This window comes from Arvicanthis niloticus, chromosome 28 (genome assembly GCF_011762505.2).
Source record: "Arvicanthis niloticus isolate mArvNil1 chromosome 28, mArvNil1.pat.X, whole genome shotgun sequence".
Lineage (NCBI taxonomy): Eukaryota > Metazoa > Chordata > Mammalia > Rodentia > Muridae > Arvicanthis > Arvicanthis niloticus.
The window spans coordinates 8,162,227-8,186,360 of record NC_133436.1 but is presented as its reverse complement, the minus strand read 5'-3'; the positions used below and the strand labels follow the sequence as shown (position 1 = coordinate 8,186,360).

Sequence of the window (24,134 nt, the reverse complement as noted above, 5' to 3'; positions counted from 1 at the left end):
TGGGCCGTGGTACACATGTGGAGACCAGGGGACAACTCCAGGTATCAGTCCTTGTCTTCTACGTTGTTTGAGGCAGAGCATCCTTGTTGTTTGTCGGTTGCATATGCCAGGTTAGCTGGCCCAAGAGTGTCTAGAGATTCTCCTGTCTCCACTGCTCACCTCCCTGTAGGAGCAGTAGAATTATAGACACTCACACTATGTGTCTTGAGCTGTATAGAAGTTAGAGGGAAGCCAAAGTATGGGGACTCAGGTCCCCATACTTGCAAAGCAAGGACTTTACCTGCTCAGCCATCTTCCCAGCACCCTGACCACTGCCACCGTTCATAATTTTACCCTCCACTTTGGCATTGACTGAGTTGTTTCTTGACTCTTGAAATAGATACCCACCCACACTGGCAGTGTGGGCAATTAAAGGCAGCTGAGCACTTTTGACAGCTGTCTATCAAGCAAGGTCCTAAGCCTTTGATGCCTGGAGGGGAGAGCAGATGTTTCACATGGCCCCCTCCTGACTTTCCCCTCTTCCTGACTTCCACTCGGCGTCTTCATGGCTAAGACTATACTGTCAGCATTGTTACCCTGCTCAGGGAAACTGCCTGACTCAAGAGATGATCTTGCTCTTGTGCCTGTCACCCTGAAAACCAAACAATCTTTGGGGTCATAGTCCTCCCTGGGAGCCCCTTGCCCTGTGACCACACTAGACTTCAGACTCCAGGTGACAGGGAGGGACATTCCTGCTGGTCCTCAGTTTTTGTTTCCATCACCTCCCTACTTAAAGCTTCTATGATGAGAGCAAACAGATCCAAACAAAGCCTCCACTGGCAAATTAAGCTCTTCTTTCTGTAAGTTAAAACTTATTTTTTGAGGTTCTAAGTACTGTATCTTGCAAAAATTACAGGTGGCGGGCTCAGGAATTACAGGATGAACCCACCCTGCCACCCACAGAGATGCTGCTGGCTTTAACATGGCAGCTACTGGGCTGGGTGAGTGGTCAGTCTCACCCAGCCAATGATAGCTGCGTTCTTGGGTGTACTTCCTGTTCGTGGTTCTCCTATGAGACACAACTGGGTGTTAGCACTTGGCCTTTGGTAGCTGGTGAAGAAGGCTACCCTGGTGGATTGTGGGTATCTAGAGGTTCAACCGGAGGTGACTCAAGAGTCTATTCCCATCACTGTCACATCACTTACATCACCAAGAATCACGTCAATGTCCCACTGTAAAAGCATTCATTGGCTACAGTGTATACTACACATCTGACAATATTTAATAGTACAGGTAAGGCTGCAAACCAGAGTGCACGGGGCACTCTGATGCCCACTGGTGTCAATGCAGTGTTATTGGTATGAGGATAAGTATTCACCAGAATATAGGAGCAATTCAGCTGCTATCATGGGCTGAATAGCAGTCACACAGACAATGTGGTCCACAGAGCTGAAAATGTTCACTCTCTGGCTGGCCAATTACAAATCAGATTAGTCAAGCCTTAATTTACAGCCATTAATATTCACTCCATATAAAATCTTCATGTTACACTAAACAGGAGATGGATGGATGTGGGAAAGGGCTATGCTAAGAGACTTTATAGGTTAACTCATTCTTGACTGACATCCTGGAAATTATTATGGCAGTAAGATGTAAACATATCTAGGAAAACCTAAAATTAATATAGGGTAACTCATATACACCAGGTGCTGAAGTGTCTAACGTGGCCAGTTTTTAAATCACAGTATATACACCCTACAATCAAAAAGTTCTGGCTGGGCGGTGGTGGCGCACGCCTTTAATCCCAGCACTTGGGAGGCAGAGGCAGGTGGATTTCTGAGTTCGAGGCCAGTCTGGTCTACAGAGTGAGTGCAAGGACAGCCAGGACTACACAGAGAAACCCTGTCTCGAAAAACCAAAAAAAAAAAAAAAGTTCTGGAAAATTTTTGGAGGAAAGAAAAGGGGGGAAGGGATGTAAAAGCTGAGGGAGTATAGGGACATGAGGGTTGAGAAGTTCATTACCATGGGTGCCCCACCCAGCTAGGGAGGACATCACGCATCTCTCAGGGGACACAGCCATTCTCCGAGCCAGAATTTAGCATCTCCAACTAAGTCAGTGCATTGTGTGACCAGATGGCCATACAAAGAACTGCTTTAAACAGCATGGGGTTCAGGGCATCTTAACCCTCAAATGTGGTGGCTTTTAATTCATCTCACTACCAGACTGCAAATGAGAGCCCTTCTGGGTCCAAGACAGCAGCCTGCCAACTGGAAAATGCAAACCAGTGTCTGACTTGCAGATTAGGACCAGTGTCTTCCTGTCCTCTAACCCCCAGGGTCTGGCAGAAACCTGCTCAGGGCTAAGTTTACTCAGCAGGTGGACCCTGCTTAAGGCTGTGTTTGTATTAATACCTTACTAGGTTCAAACATAAAACCACTCCTGAAGACTTTATCAGTGAGTCCTTTGGGTTTGGACATGGTTGGTTATTGCCACTAAATATGTAAAAATTAAAGGTGGCAAGATACCTGGCTCAATAGGAAACAGTGCTTGGTGGCCTGAGATAAATCTCCCAGACCCACAGAGGTCTAGTGGAGAAAAGAATACTATGAATTATCTTCTGACCTGCACACACACACACACACATACATACACACACACACACACACACACACACGAACACACAAAAGAACAATAAAGAAATACAATTAACTGGGCAGTGGTGGCGTAAGCCTTTAATCCCAGCACTTGGGAGGCAGAGGCAGGCAGATTTCTGAATTCAAGGCCAGGCCAGCCTGGTCTACAGAGTGAGTTCCAGGACAGTGAGGACTACACAGAGAAACCCTGTCTCGAAAAACAAAACAAAACAAAACACCCAAAACAAGAAATACAACTAAAAAGTTTTAATTACTGAAGTTTAGTGATGTAAAGTTTCTAATTAAGATTTTTCATTTAAAAAAATAAATAGGGGCTAGGGAGATGGCTCGGCGGTTAAAAGCACAGATTGCTCTGCCAGAGGTCTTGAATTCAATTCCCAGCAACCACATGGTGGCTCACAACCATCTGTAATGAGATCTGATGCCCTCTTCTAGTATGTGTCTGAAGACAGCTGCAGTGTACTAATATAAATAAAAAATAAATAAATCTTTAAAAAATTATAAATAAATAAATAAATAAATAAGGTCATTTCAGTGTAACTTTGAAATAGGTGAGATGTTTGTTAAAAGCAGGCAGGTCAAAGGGCCACTCTTTAGCATTCTAGCATGTTCCTTGCATACAAACTAGAGACAAGTTGCCAAGACCAAAGTCTGATGGGGATGGGGGAGCTGCCTTCCTTGGGGTCAGGCTAGCCTAATCACACCAGAGGACGAGCAAGGCAACAACTCAGCATCAGTTCCCACCCATGACATCAAAGTTTATCTTCTAGAAACACTAACCTCAAACTGAGCAGTCCATGCAAGGACCCCCTTTAGGCCAGGCATGGTTCCAGTGCTGGGGACACAAAGGTGGGTGGGACTGTCTGTGACCATAAGGTAGGCGGAGTCTAGAGGCACAGGGCAGTAGCACACTGGAGATGTGATTAGTCCCTTCCCCCAGCACAGACTATGAAGCTGCCCTCCTGTGACAGCCATACACACAGGGAAGCTCTGAGATGATGGAGATGAGAACAGCTCAAAATGATGAGGCAGGCGCGGCAGTGGGTATCAAAGGGTTGAGACAGTCTGTGATGTGATCCATCTTTCTTATGGTACTGGCCGGGTTCTAGCTTTCCAGGGCCTCGAATGCAGGAAAATGCTATGGAGTTTCCTACCAGGAAGTCCTGAGGGTCTCTCTAAACAAAATGAAGCCTGCTGATTAGTCACAGCCATGGGGGAAATGCACAGAGCAAACTCGAAACAAAAGCACTCTAAGAACCTCTCTCTCTCTCTCTCTCTCTCTCTCTCTCTGGCTGGAAATAACCACGCATCACGCATCATTTATCAAAACCCAGCCGGGTATACAAGGTCCTTCAGCACTGAATAATGTTTCCCCCTGCTCGGCCTCTTCCCTCCCTGTGGCAAGCCCCAGACTTTTCTAGATTTGACAGGTGTGCAAAATGCAATAGGGAGGGAGAGGAAGGGTGTTTCCTGGCCAGGAGTATGCTCAGATTGGCAAGGGTACTTTCTGCCAACTCTTCTCTGAGAGCTAAGGTGAAGCCAGAACAAAACAGGTATAAGGAGTTCCTACCCTAGCCAGGCAGTGGTAGCGCACGCCTTTAATCCCAGCACTTGGGAGGCAGAGGCAGGCGGATTTCTGAGTTCGAGGCTAGCCTGGTCTAAAGAGTGAGTTCCAGGACAGCCAGGGCTACACAGAGAAACCCTGTCTCGAAAAAACCAAAAAAAAAAAAAAAAAAAAAAAAAAAAAAGGAGTTCCTACCCTTACCACCCCCACTGCCCTCACCCAACTCCACCACCTCCTTTCTATGCTCAAAGGCTGGCCTGGATACTTCTACAAAGTCCTAAAGCCTATCTGGGAAGATAAGCATAAAGTATTCCAGAGAGAGAGAGAGAGAGAGAGAGAGAGAGAGAGAGAGAGAGAGAGAGAGAATGGGGGTGGGGTGAGGTATACACAGGGGCAGACACACACAGGATGCCTTCCAGGCAGGAGATAATGGGACACCTTGCTCTGACAGGTGTCCTATGGAATGGCCAACTGAAAGGTTCCAGGGGCAGGTATGCAAGGCCCTGGGGAGGAACAAATGGGTGTGTTCGAGGGTTGCTAGTGGGGAGCAGATGTCACTGGCTGGGGTGGTTTGCAGAAGGGAGAGGGGCCAGTCCTGCTGTCAGGCAGCCTTGTCTCTGCCTGACTCACTCCTGGCCAGTACAGGCTAACTTAACTGGCTTGCCAGGGAAGTTGGTACCATAAAAGAAGAGGCCCTGCCATGTCTATCTTGGGACTGCACTTTAGGGCAGTGTTCGAGCTGCCTGGGGCTTTTCTCTACCCAGCATTCTCTTGGTCACCTTGTAGGTTTCTTATCAGTGTTAACACCAGATCTATCCCAGGCACCGTTCCCTGCCCCGCCTGACTCAGTAAATGAACTATCAGGGCCTAAAGTGTCACATCTGTCCACTGCAGCTGTCACAACTGGGAGCCTGCCAAAGTCTGCAGATAGGGTGCCAATTAATCTTGGCTGAGATGTTGAAAGAAATGAATTAGTAGGGCCCATTTTCAATAGGAGGTGTGTGCTCAAGAGCTCTTGGGAGTCAGAGATAAGCAGGAGGTGTTAGGTGTTAGGCCTGGTTCAGACCCCAGACTGAATTCAGACCCAGCTAAGGTGCATATTAAACATACCAGAGCAGACCTGGCCTCAAAGTTCTCCCAGAATCCCTCAGTCCCCTACTTGGCATAACTCTCCCCACCTACCCTGAACTTCCTAGCCCAGGGCCTGGGCTTCTCCTCCCCAAGAAGCTTTTCCTTATATAATGTGGACATTTTGGTCTCTCTCCCCTTCGCCCTTCTTTCCCTCTCTGTGTGAAGGCGCTTGCTTTTTCTTTCTTTCTCTTTCCCCTCCCCTTTGTTTCCCTTGCCCATGGTGACTTCCCTGGCCTAGTTCCTTGGGAACAGTGAACTCATCCAATAAACTTGTCTTTATGTATACTCTAATCTGGCTTGAATTGGCTCATTTCACCAGCAGAGAATAGTTCATCAGCCCCTCTCCCCTAGTCTCTGAGAGCTGGGAAGTTGAGGGCCATCTGCTTCATGACTGAGCTACCATGACTGAGCCACCATCAAAGAGCACGACAATCTCATACCCCAGGATAATAATCGTTTGTTTTAATTTTTTGGGGGGGCGGGGAGAGAAAACAAGTTGAGGTAGGAAGGTGGGGAGGAGTTGAGAGACAGGAAAAACCATGATATATTACCTGAAAGAGAAATTTTAAAAACTTGAAAAGAAATAACAATTCTTTTCTTTGGCCTGTTCTTTGCACAGAGAAAAGCAACAAATTCTAACCTGTTCTCTGGCCAACCTTCCTTGCATCACCTGAGGGATATTTACCAAGAAAAAGAAGAGGAGGTCTCAAACAAAATGTCATGGTATGTTGGGTGGCCTCTAAGATAGTCCTATGACCTAAAGATTTCCCTGGATGTGCCCTGTCCTGCGAGTTCACCTCTCAACAAATGGAATCTGATAGAAGGTTCCATCACACAGTGCTGTGACTTCTGCCCCGGGGGTGCTAGCTCCCATTCTCCTTTGCATTGCATATACCCTGGGAAAAGGGGCTTCTGTGTCCAGGGAAACCCTCCCCACAGGCCCATGTGTCAGGGATTGAGGCGTAGACAATAGGCCTGTCACTAAGCTTGGGGGCTAGCCAGAACATGTCAATGTTTCAGATGAGACCATCACTCTGGCAGTCACATGACCACAGCCTTGGAGCACTCTGCTAGAAACCCAGCTGACTGGTGCTGGCCTCCCCAACAAAGAGACAGAGTCAGTAAGTCTGCATGCCCGCACTTTATCCTGCTCACTGTGGCGGCGGCGGCATGCGGCTAGAGATGACTAAGACACATAGCTCCATTAAGGATCTGAGGCAGAATCCCCCCAGCTAGCCTCAGAGTTAGCCTGCACGCCACAGCCTGGGTGGCAGAGGAGAGCTGACAGCAGCTGCAGGGTGGCGTGTCATTGATGGACTGCTAGGCCTGGCATTGGCCAGAGTCTCTGCAATTTGACCTTGGCACACTCGTGCTTCACTGAGGCAAAAAGACAAGCAGGTAGGACCTGAAGTTTTTGATCCACTGTGCCCTGTGGTGACACACTCCCTAGCTATCCCTAGGCCACAGCTGGCCCCAATAGGAAAGAGTCAGCCTGTGTCTAAGAGACCCCATGCATGGCCTTTGACATCTGCCCCCATCCAGCAGTGATGGCTCAACCCTGCTCTTCCTCCTCCTCCTCTAACACCTCTTCCTCCTCCTAATCTTCCTCTCTCCCCCCTCCATTTCTCCCAAAGCCTTGAAATCCATGAAGCATGGTGCTGGCTGTTTCTCTAGTGTTTAGGAGAAAATGAACATATGATTCACCTCTTCTCCCCTCAGTTCCTTTGGGGACACTAGAACAGTACACACACACACACACACACTGCAGGGTTTGACACTGTCCCAGGGTTAAAGTCTGAGACCTGCTTGCCGAACCTCCGGGTGGGGTCTCCCCAACTCCAAGCTCCAGCCACTGCCACCAGTTCACACCCGTTACATCTAACCTAGGTTGCTCAAGTTTAAAGATAATAAAAATGAAAAAAATCTCTGGCTCTAATATTCATTTTAAAAGTCACAATGTAGATCTGAAGTCCTTGGCTGGCAGGAGGGGCCGTGTTCTGCTCTGGTTCATCTGTGTCTGAGTGCTCAGAGGTGGGATGCCTTCCCAGGGCGCAAAGCCTTAAGGGAAAACCCTAGACTGTGGAGATGTGTCTCTGCTCCATGAAGAGCTTGCAAAACCTCCTAGATCCTTCTCTGGAGGTCAGTCTCTTCTCCAGCCCTGGGTCCCATCCCCTCTCTAGTTCTAGACCTGTTTTCTTCTCATGGGTGGCCTCTCTGACCCAGGGTCACCCCTGAGTCCCCTTTCTGCATCACTTCTCCCTGTGTGTCACATCAATCCCTTTTTCCTGAGCATTTATCTTCTTCCTCCTGGCTGGAGGGTCACAGGTTCCACACTCTCCCTGGATTCTGGGACATGCACAAGTTTCTCTGGATTTCAGTGTTCTGTGGCCCCATCCCCAACCTCAAGACTCCTGCTCCTCTGACGACTTGCTACGACGTTTAGCCATGAAGCTGATTCTCCTAGCAGTTGGCCTGTGGAGTCAAGTTCCCAAAACAGGGTTCCTGCTCAGACCCTTTGGTTTTGGACCTTGGGAGAAGGGACTGAGGTGCATATTTTACATATCAAAGCAGACCTGGCCTCCAGGTTCTCCCAGCATCCCTCAGTCCCTACCTGGCATACCCTGCCCCAAAACCCTGAACTTTCCAGCCCAGGGGCTGGGCTGCCCTTCCCTCAAACATTTTGGTCCCTCCTCTTCTTCTTCTTCCTCATCTTCCTCCTCCTCCTCCTCTCCCCCCTCTTCTTCCTCTTCCCCTCCTCCTCCCTCTCCACCCCCTCCTCCTTCCCTTGTCCTCTTCCTCCTCTTCTTCCTCCTCCTCCTCTTCCTCCTCTTCCCCCTCCTCCCCTTCCTTCTTCTCTCCCTGCACAGGTGTTCCTCCTCTCTTTTTTTCGCCCCCTTCTCTCTCTTTATGGTGATTTCCCTAGCCTAGATCCTGAGGGCTGTAAGCTCTCCCGAGAGCAGCTTCCCAATAAAGCTGCATTTAACATAATCTAATCTGGCTTGAATTGGCTTCTTTCACCAGCAGAGAAATAACCTATCACAAGGAAAGAGGGGAAGCTTTGGAATCAGACGAGCCAGATGCTTCCTTGCAATCTGAACAGCAACTGGGGCTCTGGTGTTTACTCGGAAGTGTGGATAAGTAAATGTCTTAGTCACTGTTCTACTGCTGTAAAGAGACACCATGACCACAGCAACTCTCACAAAGGAAAACATTTAAATGGAGCTTTAGGCCACTATTGTCACGGCACAAGCAGACATGGTACTGGATAAGTAGCTGACAGTTCTACATCCTGATCAGCAGCAGGCAGCAGAAAGAGTGACAGACACTTGGCCTGGCTGGAGCATTTTGAAAACTCACCCCCCAGTGACATACTTCCTCCAAGAAGGCCACACCCACTCATCAAGGCCACACCTCCTAATGCCACTGCTTGGTGACCAAGCATTCAAATCTATTAGCCTATGGAGGCCATTCTTACTCAAACCACCACAGTGTGTAAGGATGAGAGCCCTGGGGCTCAGGGTTATGTTGTACCCTGGGTGAAGCAGGAAGCTACTGGGACCTCAGAGCACCCTACCACAGGGACAGGAAAAGCCAACACTTTCAGAACAGAAAAGCCACCAAAGGCACTTGTCTCCAGGAAATCACCAACTGCCTCCAAGCCCAAGATGGCAGGGACATGGTAGCTTTCTACCTCACCCATGGCTTCAGTCACCCAAAGGCAATGTGGTCTGCAGATGTTAAACAGAACATTCCAGAGCCACATACAAAGTTTAAATACTCTATATTGTAGATCATGACTATAATTGCTCTGTTTCAGTTATTATTCACCTCTCGCTATCGTCACGTGCAAGCTAGACTCTTAGGTCAGAATATGTGCATACACAAAAATATCAACCAGCACATACAAGATCTGATATTAGCCACGGAGTCAGACATCCTTGGGATGCCTTCGAATGTGTCCCCCATGGACAGAGGGGGAACCTCTGTACCAGAATTTTCATTTTTGTTCTGAAAATGTATGTGAACACAAATGCAAATATAGTTATGTACATACAGAGAGACACAGCCATTGTCTCTCTGTCTCTCTCTCTGTCTCTCTGTCTCTCTGTCTCTGTCTCTCTGTCTCTCTGTCTCTCTCTCTGACTCTCTCTCTCTCTCTCTCTCTGACTCTCTCTCTCTGACTCTCTGACTCTCTCTCTGACTCTCTCTCTGAGAAAACAAATGGAGAAACAAAAGAGCTCCTGTTGCCAGAAAGTTCTCCTGATTGGAGAAAGCAGACCACAAATTCTCCAGACCCTCCCCATACCCATGGATGGCCACAGCTCTGAATTCTAAACAGTAAAGGTCTTAGTGTGCATGCGCTCCCAAAACCAAGTGTACCGTGATTAGCCTGCTCCTCTGTGGGCCTTCACTCCAAACGCCAAACTTCACCTCCAAGTCCTCAGAGAAATTTCTGGGACTTTTTCCATCCTGAGACCAAAATGCATTTGTTCCCATGACACCATCTGAAGGCTTTTTGGTGGCTTTGAGTCACTAATGTGGTCCAGGCTAAAGCACAACACACCTCAGTGTGTTTAAGATGGCAAAAGCCAACTAAAGAGACCCGGTTATAAAGGCAAGGAGGCTGCACGCAAGAAGTCAGACTAATTTGAGGGAAACAGATTTTTAGGAAGAGTTCCAAATTCTGCCACTGAAGCTTGCTGCTCAGAGACTCGGCATTCTTAAGCTTGCGGCGAATTCAACATTGGGTGAATTGTGCCTGCCAGCTAAGCAATCAAGGATAGGAACTGGAGCCCAGCTACACAAGTTCCAGTCCAAATCCAATTACAGCTGGATGAGCAGACTCGGAAACTCTCTCTAATTGAGGTCCCCTCCAGCACCCCCAGGAAAGGTGTGTGTCCACTCACAAATGCTTCCGAAAGGATTAAACAAACAACTAATTGTAAAACTTACTTGGCACGTGGTGCCGTTGGGTATCTCCCACTATTGCTCATAGGATGTTAAACCTGATTCTAGGCAAGAACTAGAAGCATCACGGTGGTTACTATCCTCAACTTGACTGACCCTATGTCTCAACTCTTTAAAGCAGTTCCTCAGGTCGCAATAATCCCCAGCCTTAAAGTTATTTTCGTTGCTACTTTGTAACCGCAATTTTGCTGTTATGAGTGGTAATGTAAATAACTGTGTTTTTCTTTTTCTTTTTTTTTTGGTTTTTCGAGACAGGGTTTCTCTGTATAGCCTTGGCTGTCCTGGAACTCACTTGGTAGACCAGGCTGGCCTCGAACTCAGAAATCCGCCTGCCTCTGCCTCCCAAGTGCTGGGATTAAAGGCGTGCGCCACCACCGCCCGGCTAATAACTGTGTTTTTCAATGGTCTCAAGCGACCCCTTTAAAGGAGTCATTCGGTCCTCGAAGGGGCTGTGACCCGCATGTTGATAACAGCTACTCTAGACTTACCTATGAGCCACACTTCCAGGCACACCTACCGGACATTTACCTAGATTAAGTTAAGTGAATTGGAATGACCCACCTTTACTGTGGGTAGTTCTGATCCATGGCCCAGGGCCCTGGAATGAAGCCTAAAACATGATAACACAGGCTAAACAAAAGCATTCATCTCTCTGCTTCATGACTGCCGTACGCTCTTGCTGACAACCTCCCCACCAGGGAGGACGGTGCCCTTAAATGGGCAACTTTACCTCCTCAATTTGCTCTTATCTGATATTTTGTCACAGCAAGGAGAAAAAAAAAAAAAAAAAAAAAAACCAGCCAATACAAACAGCTTTTGAGAGCATCTCATACTATAAAAAAATTAAAAATATAAATAAATAAAACCACCTTGCCAATGCCAGGCATAGTACCTCTAATCCCAACTCTCTTGGAAGCTGAAGTAGGAAGGTAAATACTACAACAGCCTGGGCTCCATGGCAAGGTCATATCTCAACCTACATAAAAGCAACAACAACACAACAACAAACCCTGTGCATCCTAGAAGTTCTGAGAGACGGAGAGCAAACAGCAAGTTGCATGGCAGACTCGCCAGGAGGGGTGGGAGTTGGGGTAGCATGAAGGGTAGAGTGAAGGCACATCCCACTTACCCCCAGGATCCCTAGGCGCTCAGCCAGGCTCCAGCCACAGAGAAAGTCAATCTCAAACTTGTGATTGAGGACCACGATGGCGTTTTCCTTCCCGTAGTGGGGGGAGGCCTTTGGGTCGGTGTAGAGGGTACACTCCGTGCCTGACCACCACTCCAGAAGCATCACCAACTCTGTAACAAACCACAAGGACACAGGCGCACATGTTTACTTCACTGTCATGGAGTCCTGTGTCTGCTCTTCTTGGGCTAACGTTACAGAGCATTGCAGCCCAGACCCCAGATGTTGAAAGGGTTTCAAAGCAGAAGGTTATAAATAAGAGAGATCCTGCAACAATCTGCAGGAAAAGAGAGGACGCTTCTAGGTGGTCAGTTCTTTATAGCTCTTGATTAAGTAACTTGGGAGAAGTAGCATCAGAGTCTAGATTCACCCACATCTGTGTCCCTGTGCTGACTGCACAAGTTGATGTATGTTCTAGAAAATGACTGCTGATATGCTTCTAAACTCCATCAAAGAACCAACTCCTCTCCCACGGATGACACCTGAGGGCACCAAGAATGACCAGCAACCATGGTAGAAGGAAAGACAAGTTTGTCCCTTTAGGTGACAAGGGTAACTCCGAGGTGTCGATCACTCTGGAGGCCTCAGCCAAACTATTGCCATATTCTTTGGAGAGGCTTGTGAAACTTCAGGCTTGTTTGTAGGTGGCAATCAGCCTGGGTGTATTCTTGGGTTGGGCCTTCATTCTAGGTGGCCAGTTGGTGGTCTCAAGAAAAGCCTGTGAGGTGGAGACTCTCGATGTGGAGCTGAATGTGAACGTCAGCCCAGCCCCCAGAGGGAACTGTTAGAATGAGAGGTGGGGTCGGGCAGTGGTGGCGCACGCCTTTAATCCCAGCACTTGGGAGGCAGAGGCAGGCAGATTTCTGAGTTCGAGGCCAGCCTGGTCTACAGAGTTCCAGGACAGCCAGAGCTACACAGAGAAGCCCTGTCTCGAAAAACCAAAAATAAAAAAAAAAAAAGAAGAAGAAGAATGAGAGGTGTTGACAGGCAGGTGTGTGCTATGAGAGTCCTCTATGAAGTGGTACCATTGCTTAGTGCTTAGTGGGGTACGCATTCTGCAGAGGGTTCCCACATCCCACCGCACCCCACATGCACACACACAAACACAAGTGGGTCTAACCTTGGTTGCCTTGGACACACCTTTCTCTTCCAGATCTCAGGCTGAATATGGAGCAATAGAACCTTATCTAGAAGGCCTCATAGTCTAATTTTGAAGCAGTGGCACTGAGTGAGGAGGGCTTTCTATAAGCTAACCCCATGGTTCAGTCATGTCTGTCTTTGGGGTAAAAATGCCTCTGGGGGTCTTGTAAAAACTGCTGGCGGTTGGGACCATTCAGGTCCCCTTCTAGGAAGGCCATTTGGGAGGTGTCAGAGACTCCCAGGTAAAGAGGGTGATACTGAGCCTGCTGACCTCTCTGCTTTACCTGTGATCATTGTCAAAGACATGCCCCTGAGCCCTGAGGCTGAGTCACTGAGGTTGGGGACCTGCTGTCCTCAAGTCCACTAAACAGAAAAGGTAGAAAGAAGACTAAACAGACATGCTGTACTATGAAAAAACATCTAACGTACCTCAGGTCACCTCCATGGACGGATAATGCTGAAATGACCCAGATATTTCTCCCCTGCTCAGTTTAGGAATCTGGCATTGCACATGACACCAACAGCCAACAAGTCCCCTTTAGCTAATAGTCTCTCTAGGGCTTTGTTCTATTTAAACATAGGCCAAAAGCCTGACTCTACTACAGCTGTAGACATGGAAACCATCTGAGACACCCCCTTGGGCTTGTGGGTAAGATAGAGCCCTACATGTGGGTTAGGCTTGTGGTTCCATCATTGCCAGTTAGTCCATCTGGAAACAGGATTCAGGCATGGGACAATGTCAGGTGGGTCATTCACAGGTGAAAGGCCACCCTAAATTACCTTTGTATTCTTAGGGCTGGCTTTTCCAAGACTCTCTGACTAGACTCTTGGTGTGAGTCACCCATTGTCCTTCCAATAAATCTCACTTGAGGAGACTACAGGCAATGATTTCGTGAATCTTCCAGCACTTAAAAACTGCCTTTGCTGGAAAATATCATCCCATCAGGCAACTAAAAGCAAGATGAAAGACTGGTACCCATACCTTCATCCTGTGTCTGTATGCCTTGTTTTGTTTGTTTGTTTGGTTGGTTGGTTTGGTTTGGTTTGGGGTTTTTTGGGGTTTTTTTGTTTTTTGTTTTTGTTTTTGAGACAGGGTTTCTATGTGAAGCCCTGGCTGTTCTGGAACTCACTCTGTAGACCAGGCTGGCCTCGAACTCAGAAATCCGCCTGCCTCTGCCTCCCAAGTGCTGGGATTAAAGGCGTGCGCCACCACTGTCTGCCTTGTCTTAAATTGTTGGGACAGACCTGCCTAACTCTGGAGGTAGGCCTGTCCATCACTGAAGTAGTATCTGTCTGTACAATGATACCTAAGCTATCTCATCCCTTCAAGGATGCAGGCATAAATATGACTGACATGCCACAGTCCACGTTCACAATACCCTATGCAGCACCCCCTCTCAAAGTGCCTGAAAGTCTCTAGCCAGTGTCTAACCCTGTAGACACCTTAGATTCCAGGAACATGGAGTTTTACAGATCACTCCATGATCCCAAGCAGGAGCCTTCATGCAGGGGAGTGAGATTGTCCCTTCAAGCAATAAATAAGACCTTTCGGGGTCCACATCTTGCAGAACCAGCTGAGATGCCAAGTGGCAAGACCACTGTCTAATTCAGGTTGCCCAGTAGTTGTGCAGACCCCAGGCTCCTGCCCAGTTCCTCCTAATCAATTCCTAGAGCTCAGGCTAGTGCCGCAGATAGGCTGAAATGATGAAGACAAGCCTTTCCCACCATTTCCCGTTCCTTTCTCCCAGACAAGACTTAAACCTGAGATGTTTGGACGCCTGGTGTTGTGCCTCTAGACCAAGACTTTGGTTACTGTACAAGGAAAGACTTCTTCCATTGTCCATGAAGGAACCTGGGTGCCATTTCCGCCTTCAGCCTTCATTCCTCCCCCCAGGTTAATGTCCTTCCCTGTCCAACAGACCAGGATTCTGTGGCCTGAATCACCCAGCCCAGCCCTGCCCCAGGGCAGGAATGCACCGGGCTCAGCAGCCCCCTGTGGATCACCTGACAGGTGCTGGTGATCCATTATCAAGAGCCTCCAGGCAGCCCTGAGCCTCAATGCTCACAAGCACAAGCTTCAGAGGGGGCCAAAGCATTGGAATACACATCTCTCCGGATTGGCTGCCTGCAACAATGTGTGCAGTCTAAGTAGCTCTCCCAGAATGCCGGGGAAACAAGGCACAGATCTTGTTTGGTGACCCCCTACTTCTATCCGCAGGCCACTTTCTCTCACTTTAGAATAAACCAACAGAGAAAGGTCAGCACTTGTGAAATCAGAGGATGAGGAAGGTGGTGCCCTGAGCAGGAAGGCTAGGGAGTCGTTCTGAGTCTCTTAGCAGTCGGCAGCAATTCTCAAAGCCGATGTCTCGTAGCTCATGTTTCAGTTTGCCCAATGCTGCCCACATCGGTTTTCTCCAGGCTGTTCCCAGGAACAGTTAAGTGACAGCTGCCCCTGCTCAGAGCAGCTGCACCTGGTGTCCATTCCTGGCCCTGGTTCCTGGCTGCTACCATATTCTTCAAATTCCTGGATCGGTCTTTGGGCACTTGATACCAGGAAGGGATGTGTTTACAGGAAATGACATCACTAGGGGGAAAAAAAAAGCCCCAAACTACTGCCTTTGAGGAGTAATTGGAGGTTGAAACTTTTAAACTCTGTCCATGAATTTGGTTTTGTTCTGTTTGCTCTTGTGCGGTTCAGCCTAAAAAAAAAATTATGAGTAGGGAAAAGAAGGCGCAATGAAAAGAGGAAGGAAGGAAGGGAGGGAGGGAGACACAAGTAACATCTAGAAGAGCCATTTTGTAAGTGATAATGTGACTCACAGAGAGAGGACACAATGGCTCAAACCCCCATAATGAAGATGTCAGCATACGCCACCCCCGCCCCCCCAAGAGCCCAGTGTGAATCTCCGAGATCCTGGACATCTAAAAGCCATGACCATATAGAAGAGGAGACAAGAGGGGGCAGGGTGAAACAGGAGGACCAGCCAGGAAGGACCACACCTTGACCTTGGGCAAACCTGTGCTCAGCCTATCTACCACATAAAGACTGAAAATACAAACCCCAAAGGCTTGCTTCCCATCAACATCCTCAAAGCCTTGAGCAGCTGCCCGCCACACTGAGGTTCTCTCTGTGGTACTATTACTAATGACCACAATGGACGCAGAGTAATTAAGCCACGGGGAGGAACCCGGGCCCAGCATCCATTTCTAGGCAGCTATGTTTAGGGTAAGCATTCTACAGGACTGACTGGCTGATCGAAATTTCAGTGATTGTAGAGAGTTGGAATGTTGCTAGTACAGAGCCAGTTTATCTTGGCGTGTCTTTAACTCCTTAGATAACCACTGACTCCCCTTCTCAGTGTGTGACAATTAAAATCCTTTTGGGGACATGAAAACAGACACCTGGCCTTTACCAACTCAAAAGCTAACGTCACAGATAGCATTGGCAGCCTAAGGTAGAGGTCTCTCTCCTTCACTGTTTCCTGCCCTCCTGATGTTTCCATGGATACGTTTAAAAGTATCTTGATCTACCCATGCCTTCCTTGTTTATTATTAACATCTCACAAAACGGTTGGAGAGAGACAGCACGGTGGTTAAGAACACTGGCTGAGGACCTGGATTCAGTTCCCAACACCCATGTGGCAGCTCACAACCAGTTATAACTCCAGTTCTTGGGGATCTGACACCCTCCTCTGGATTCTGTAGGCACCAGGCATGCACATAACGTACACTCATACACTGCTGGAGACCAGTTGAAATCTTCTTCCCACGATTTGCCTAAGCTTGAGGAAGTGCAGCTTCCACAAGGAAGTGCAGCTTGTCTGCTCCTGATATCAGAACAGCAGCTTACAGGAACGAGATAAAACCACAGGACGTCCCTCTGGGTGACTGACTTCGATATGAGAAGGACCACAAGGATGTCCCATCAGGATGTCTCCCCAGATGGCTGACTTCGATATGGACTGCTCTTCTTCCTCGTATTGTAACTCCCTCCCCATTTTCTTGTATAAGTTGAGAGTTGCTTTCACATTAAATGAGACCTTGAGGAGTTTGTATTCCCTTGGTCTCATCCTTTCTCTCGCCCATGTTCCTTTTTAGGTGAGATCCCCCCTTGAGACCCATGAATAACTAGAACCTGCAGGTCGGGTTAATACACGAAGGCAAAACACCACCCACCCCACACATGAACACACACACACACACACACACACACACACACACATACACACACACACAATCTATTTTTAAAAAGTTTTTTTTTTTTTCATAAAACCACTACTGTATTGGAGCATGGTGTAAGCATGGAGCATGCAATAAGATCTGAGGTGTGTATTTACACTGACCCACTAAAAGATACAAGTTTTCTCTATCTTCCTTCCTTGGCCATTTTCTGTCCCTTTGGGAACAGCATCACCTCATCACAAATACGAGGTACATCAGGACATAGAGAGTTCTGGGATGCTCAGGAACCTGGGAAAGGATCCTACAGAGAATTCAGAGTGGAAAATTTCAGAGTAGGAAACTCTGTCACCCACAGGGTGAGGCTCCAGCTTCCCCAGGTTTCCTCCCAAGCACAACCTTCCTTGTAGTCGCCAGGCTCAGCTTCACCGGATAGACCAGGTACTGAGTGGGAAATATGGCTCCTCCAAGATCCCAGGATGGGGCTGGCAATGTCAGACAACACTCTGTCTCAGTTGGGTGACACAGAAATGTAATCACAAGGGGAAAAACATACATATTACTGAATTGACTAAAAATATTAGAAAATATAATAACTGGGAGAGCCCAGTGAATGCAGCCACTCAATGCCAGGAGAACCCGGTATCCCTGAGGCGAGAGAGTCAGTCGAATGAAGAGATCCTGTGAGAGGAGGGTCAGGCTTGGCTCGGAAGATGGAAGTAAGAAACAAAAAGATGGGGGGCGGGCAGGGTACCTGGGGCACGGAAGATGGAAGAGGCCCCCACAGCAGTCCTCTGGAGTTGTCCAGGGTCTTCAAAATCTAAGTGTGAGAGGCTTGTGAGTTTATAGAGTGCAGTGGTTCTCAACCTTCCTAACGCTGTGACCCTTTAATACAGTTCCTCGTGTTATGGTGACCCCCAACCATAAAATTATTTTGTTGCTACCACATAACTATAATTTTGCTACTGTTATGAATTATAATATAAATATCTGACATGCAGGATGTCTGATATTTGACCCCTGTCCCCCTCTTGGGGCTCACCCAAGACAGCCTTTCTGGGTGAGCACAGCCAAGCCTCAGTCAGAGCCTTCTTGTTTGCTTGGATTCCGCTAACTGAGTTTGTGTTTTGATTTCAGGTTTGAGCAGGGCTGGGAGCCAGTGTGGGATTTGTGAACTGGCCCTTGGGTGATGGTGTGGCTCTGTGCGTGGCAGCTACTGTTTGGCTCTTCTTGACTATGGGGCTACGCCTTGGGGAGGAGGGAAGACACACGGGCACACGTCTGTCTCTAGCACTGGGAGACAATGTCATCATCCTGCAGCCACTTTCCAGATGAGCTTTGGGATTTTGAGGAAGAGAAGTTTAATGTGTAGCTTAAATATCATCAGTTAAAGGTTTTAAAAGGGCCCTATAAAAATACAGTTACTTGTACTTACTGTGTCACAAAGGATACTTAATCACCTATGTAATTGTGTGCTTATTAAAATTAGCAGGAACAAATTAATTACAAGGCTGTTCTCTCTTGAGTTGGGCCTCTGTGTGTGTGTGTGTGTGTGTGTGTGTGTGTGTGTGTGTGTGTGTGTGTATGTCTATAGACTGTGTCTATGGATGTATGGATGTGCACAGTCCTGGCTGTGGATGAGTCTTTGAGCAATGATCTCTGTGCCTGGCAGGGCCAGGGTCTGGTTCTCAGAGTGAGGCAATAATATCAGCAAGCCAAAGGCTTAAGTGGTATGCATAAAATCGAGGTAAGGCCTGGTGCTTCGTGCTCTCAGGGGACACAGGGAGGAAAAGCATTGGAGCATCCAGAGCCTGATGCTTTACCACCTCCTCTCTGGTACCCTGGTGTTTGGGCTTCTGAGAAAGTCCCTTCCATGGAAGCTGTAGAGAGAGAGCTGAACCTCAGGACTTCTATACCCCTGACTACCCACTGAGATAGATACCACCAGTCTATCTGATACCCGAGCCAACTACTAGGTAACTGACCAATGGGAAGCTAGACTCCATGTCAATCAATATACCCAGAGAGGCCCGTGATTTAAAAGTGAATTACTCATTTCAGTTATTTCCCAGTTAGTGCTTTTGACCTATGGCTGATGGAGGTAGCTGGTTGTGAAAGAGATGAAGCTGCAGAAGCTGGGGTCCTGCTGCACTAGATACAGGAGGACTGGGGACCAGCAAGCTTGAGGGCATGGGGTTTAGTCCTTGGGTTGCTGGATTCCAGCTGGGTTTCTTATCAGAAGTACACTGCTCACCTGGGGGTCAAACTGCCTTGTTAGAGTGTTTGGCTTGGCCAAGGACTTATATCTAACTTCTGGTTTGTAGGGACATCAGCAGAGGGAGGAGAAAATGTGAAGTAGAACTGAATGGTGAGGAAATCTCTAAATTAAGACACTTGTAGTGCACGGCTCCTACTTACAGCCCTTGCTGCCTACCCGATGCTCATCATCCCAGCCTTGCCCAGACCTCTCCTTCTTTATTGTCTCTTGATGACTATGGTCTCTTTGTCTCCAGTGCCACAGTGCTCTCATCCTAATGCTACTTGAATCCTGTCACACGTCTCCTCTGGCTCCTTACAACACTGGCCGGGCGCAATACAAACTCCTTAGCCACTGTGTGTCCTCAGCAAAGCCTGTTCCTGGGAACACACCAAATTCTTTGGTCCTGAAAACCAACAACCTGGCTGTAGCTCAATCATTAAAGAGAGAGAGAGAGAGAGAGAGAGAGAGAGAGAGAGAGAGAGAGAGAGAGAGAAAGATGTTACCAAGTTCCAGGGTCATGTCAAAAGTCAACTAAGGAGCTGTACATGGTACACACTTATAAACCCAGAATCTGGGGAGTTCAAAGTTATCCCTGGCTATGTAGCAAGTTCAGGGTAAGCCTAAACTGTAAGATATCCTTTATTTATTTATTTTTTATTTAACTAACGAACCAGGCATGATAGTGTGCACTTATAACCCCAGCACTTGGGCAGGTGGATAGCCAGTTTGAAGGCAGTCTGGTGTAAAGACCAAGATCAAACAAAACAAATCAACAAAAACAAAACTAAAAATAATTCAGTCCTAAAGCCTTTAAAAAATATTTTAAGAACATCAGAAATGACCAGTTTTGCTGAGTAGGCGGATCACACTTGTAATCCCAGTACTTAGAAGGCTGAGGCAGGAGGGTTGCCATGAGTGTGAGCTCAGCCTGAACTATAGAGTGAGACTCTATCTCAAAGAAACAACAAAAATAAGTTACTGAGCTTTCAATTAAATATATATATATATGTATGAGTATGCACCATGTACATGCCTGATGCCTGAGGTGGCCAGAAGAGGGCGCCAAATTTCCTGGAATGAGAGTTGCCTAGGATTGTGAGCTACCTTATGCATGCTGGGAATCAAACCCAGATCCTCTGGGTAAAACAAAACAATAAATGCTCTTAATCTCTGAGTCAGCTCTCCCACTCCACTAAGTATCACTTAAGAAAATTTTAAACTAAAATTTAAATCTATACGAGAAATAACTACTTGAATTTTTTTTTCATTTTTTAAAAATTTTCTTCACATTGGAATAGGACAAGGGCTTATTCTCAAAATACAAATTCATTACTCACCAAGAAACAGGTAAGTACACATGCCAAATAAACAACTTTATCAGAATTTTGAAAGGGATAAAAAAGATGGTAAGATGTACACATCTACGAAATTGGTTAAGAGAGAAATGTGAAGAGAGAGTATATGTCTTCTTTATGTAGCTCCGAAATTATGCTAAAACAGTTTTTGAAATGCATTTCTTCACAGGAGACATCTTTTCTTAGGCTGGGGCATTGGAATATCTAATTCTGTCTCTTTTGAAACGGAGGACCTTAGTAGAGTGACCTAATTACGTAGGAAGGACCAGTGAAACGGATTAGCAGGTGCTGGTCACCAAGCCTGCTGTATGAATTCCATCCCTGGGACTCACACAGTAGAAGGAAAAGAACTGAATTCCACAAATTGCCCTTTTGACCTTCACGCATGCAGGACATGAACACACCCAAACACATATACAAAGAAACACAAGGAAATAAAATACACACACACACACACACACACACACACACACACACACGCAAAGAAATATGATACAAATTTTAGCTATGGAGGGAAAAAAAGGTATAAATTATCTGTTCTCCTGCCAGACTGGGACCAGTGACATCTGTACACGTCTGAAGTCCTCCTTCACACAGCTCTGGGGAGCGCCCACACATGATTCTGAGGTCCTCTGCCTATACACTCTGAGATTCTCCCCTCCTATAGCTTTGGGGTCCTCCCTACATGCCCCACATCTCTGGGTTCCTCCTCTACACAGCTCTGGTGTCCTCTCCTAAATGCCAGTTGTAACCAGTGAAACCTTCCACTCTGGTAAAAGAGGTATTCTATACCTACTGAGGTAAACAGGTAAAACACAAGGTATACAACTGAAGTTTAATTTCCCATAAACTGTACATTATCTGCTCACACAAACATGACTGTGTAGCATCACAAGGAAGATATATTTGTAATAAATTATGAGCCATGCACCATTAGAACCAAATGCTAAAACAGTATTCATTACTTGCCTGAAATTCAAATGCGGCTGGTGCCCTGAATTTTTATTTGTTAAGTCTGGCAATCTGAGCCCTTATCAGCCCAGGAGTAGCCATGGCAACAAGCCCTGATGTAGCTCATGGATACAGCTTGGGAGGATGAGGAAAATAACCTCTCAGGAGGTTCCAAGAGAGCATCAGGGCTTTCATGGGCCACTGGTGTCTGGCCCATGAATCCACATCTCAGATTACATAGGAGGCTTTCCCACAGTTCTGGGACATACACTGTCTGTCCTGAGCTGTTAGATCACCTGCCCATTGAGAGTCCAAGCCTCTTCCTCTGCTGGCCTCATGTGAAGGCTGAACACAGGTTTCTCAGAACAAGTCTCAACAGTAAATTTGTATTTAAGTTACACCCCACTTGTTCAGGGGCCCCTGAAAAACAATGTTACCTGTGTTTAGTCTGAGCTTGCCAATGATGATATGAGTAACTGTCTAAAAACCCTTACTGCCTGGCAGCCCTGGGGACACCGGGGCTTTTCTTGGTCATCCCATCTGGCCTTTGGTGTGGAAAATAATTGAAGTGTTTAAGGTTGTAGGAGCTTGAACATACAGGATCGGTAGAGCAATGACACTGGAGCATGGTTATACAGCACAGGGTGACAACCAGGAGGACCCAGGCAAAGGCACTGATCGGATAAAGACACAAGGAAGGAGTGAGGCATCATGGGAACAGAGCAAGGCTTCTAGCTCACACCCTGTAGACAGTAGAGAAAGCTCAGAATGCTTCACACAGAAACTCATTTCTTCAGCCACACAGTCATTTGTCAGGGTTCATGTTCCTCGACTAGATGAAGAGACAGGCTCACAGTATAAGTGGCTTGTCACAGGCCACAGAAAGCTGAGCCTTCCATGATCTGTACCCTTCTCACGCAATAGATCTGGGTGACTAGGGGTCACAGCAAGGGCGCTACGTCCTCCCTCTGCACTCTGCCCGGTTCTGAGTCATCTCTGGAACAGGTTAAGAACCCATTCCTTGCCTCATGGAGTCCTTCCATATTCCCTAAAGACCTTCTCACAGCACCTCATAGCTCTCTACCTTCTCTGCCTCTCGACACTGCTACAATTAAAACAGTTTCATCATGATATAAACACTGCTACAGGAGCCACTCTGAATGCCACATTAGGCCAACCAGGCCAACACCCCCACCCCAGCCCCTTTAATTGGGATCAAGAAAAAGGATCCAGCATCTTAAGATGCTCCCTGAAGCTCTGGAGGTAGGAGAAAACTGAATCAGGGGAGAGGTAAGACACACATATTTTCCCCTTACCTGTCACAGCCCTGGAGACATCGATTGAGACATCGATTGAAGGTTTAAACTACCATCAAGATTAAGTTACAACTGTGTAACTTTGACAGACTGACTCTTAAAGTGTCAGTGACAAAGATTGTGTCAGCTGTAGACTGAGGGAGCAGTAAGACTGCCCCCAGAGCCACATCAGATTCTATGTAACTGCAGGAGGAAGCTCCCCAGGAGAAAAGCCACTGGTTGGGTTGCTATGGCTTGGATGGACTCTGTAGTCAAGGGGCTGCTTTTCCAGATGATCATGGACAAACAGCTGTTCTTCATTATTCTATTCTTTCCCTCCCTCCCTCCCCCTTCCCTCCTTCCTTCTTTCCTTCCTTCCTTCCTTCCTTCCTTCCTTCCTTCCTTCCTTCCTTCCTTCCTTCCCTCCCTCCTTCCTTCCTTCCTTCCCTGACAGGCTCTGAACTCCCTACATAGCTGAGGATCCTCTTCTACTTCTGATGCTCGTGTATTTAAGTGTACAGAGAGGTTATGCTATAAGTATAAATATGTGCCATAAACATGTAAAAGGATGAACAACTAAGTCTAGATTATGTGGTACTAGAGATTGAACCCAGGGCCTTGTACATGCTGGGCAGGCACTTTACCAACACTCGAGCTACACTCGAGAAACTGATATTTTTCCAGCGGTTCCTTTAACAACTGATTCACATCTCTCCCCTGATTAGGGTCAGGGCTACTGTGCTGGGCAGAGCACTGATGGGCTTAGATGTACCGGGTCCACATTGCACACCCTCATCCTCCCTTACACATCAACGGCAGTTACACCATCTATCACTCTTTGATAAGAGGTCTCTTATCTTCTGCCTACATTTCTTCTTCTGTGAGTCTTGCTGTTCTATAATTCCATTACAGTGTGCCTTAGTGTGGCTTCCTTTTCTCCACAGATGTCACTGAATTTCTTGAACATTTGTGGATTATTCACTTATTAGTTCTAGAGAATTCTTAGCCCTCACCTCTTCCCCCCAGCTACTGTTAGACCAGCCTACTTTTCTTCACTTGCTTTCTGATGTTTTCTCCTCTCTGTGTTTCTATCATATTCTGCACATTTCTTTGATTCATCTGCAGCCCACTAAGGTTGGCTTCATGTGTGTGGCAGATGACAGTAAACCTATACATGGAATTCTCTCAATTTGCTCTATATTTTTTTATTTCTATATTTGGTTCATTAAGACAAAATACAAAAAAACCAAACAGAAACCTTTCCTAGGAGCCAGTGGGATTGACTCAGAAGGTACCAGTGCTTGAACAGGCATGATGAGCTTTCCATCCTCCAAACCATGCTTTAGAAAAAAGCCATCCACGGTGGCGTGCATCTGAAACTCCAGCACTTCTATAAAGATGGGAGGTAGAAACAGGGAACTTGGCTAAAAGCTCACAGGCCAAGCAACCTGTGCACAAAGCATAGCAGAGA

At 47.1% G+C, this 24,134-nt stretch overlaps 1 protein-coding gene across 3 annotated transcripts in view; it reads right to left on the bottom strand.

The window, feature by feature from the left end:
* Positions 1 to 24,134, bottom strand: part of Agpat4 (1-acylglycerol-3-phosphate O-acyltransferase 4) — a 113,322-nt gene that overhangs the window by 11,129 nt on the left and 78,059 nt on the right. For all 3 annotated transcript variants that reach the window (XM_076926648.1, XM_076926647.1, XM_076926649.1), the window contains one exon: positions 11,427 to 11,596. In XM_076926648.1, the coding sequence (XP_076782763.1) occupies positions 11,427 to 11,596 (170 nt within the window). The remainder of the gene's footprint in view (positions 1 to 11,426; positions 11,597 to 24,134) is intronic.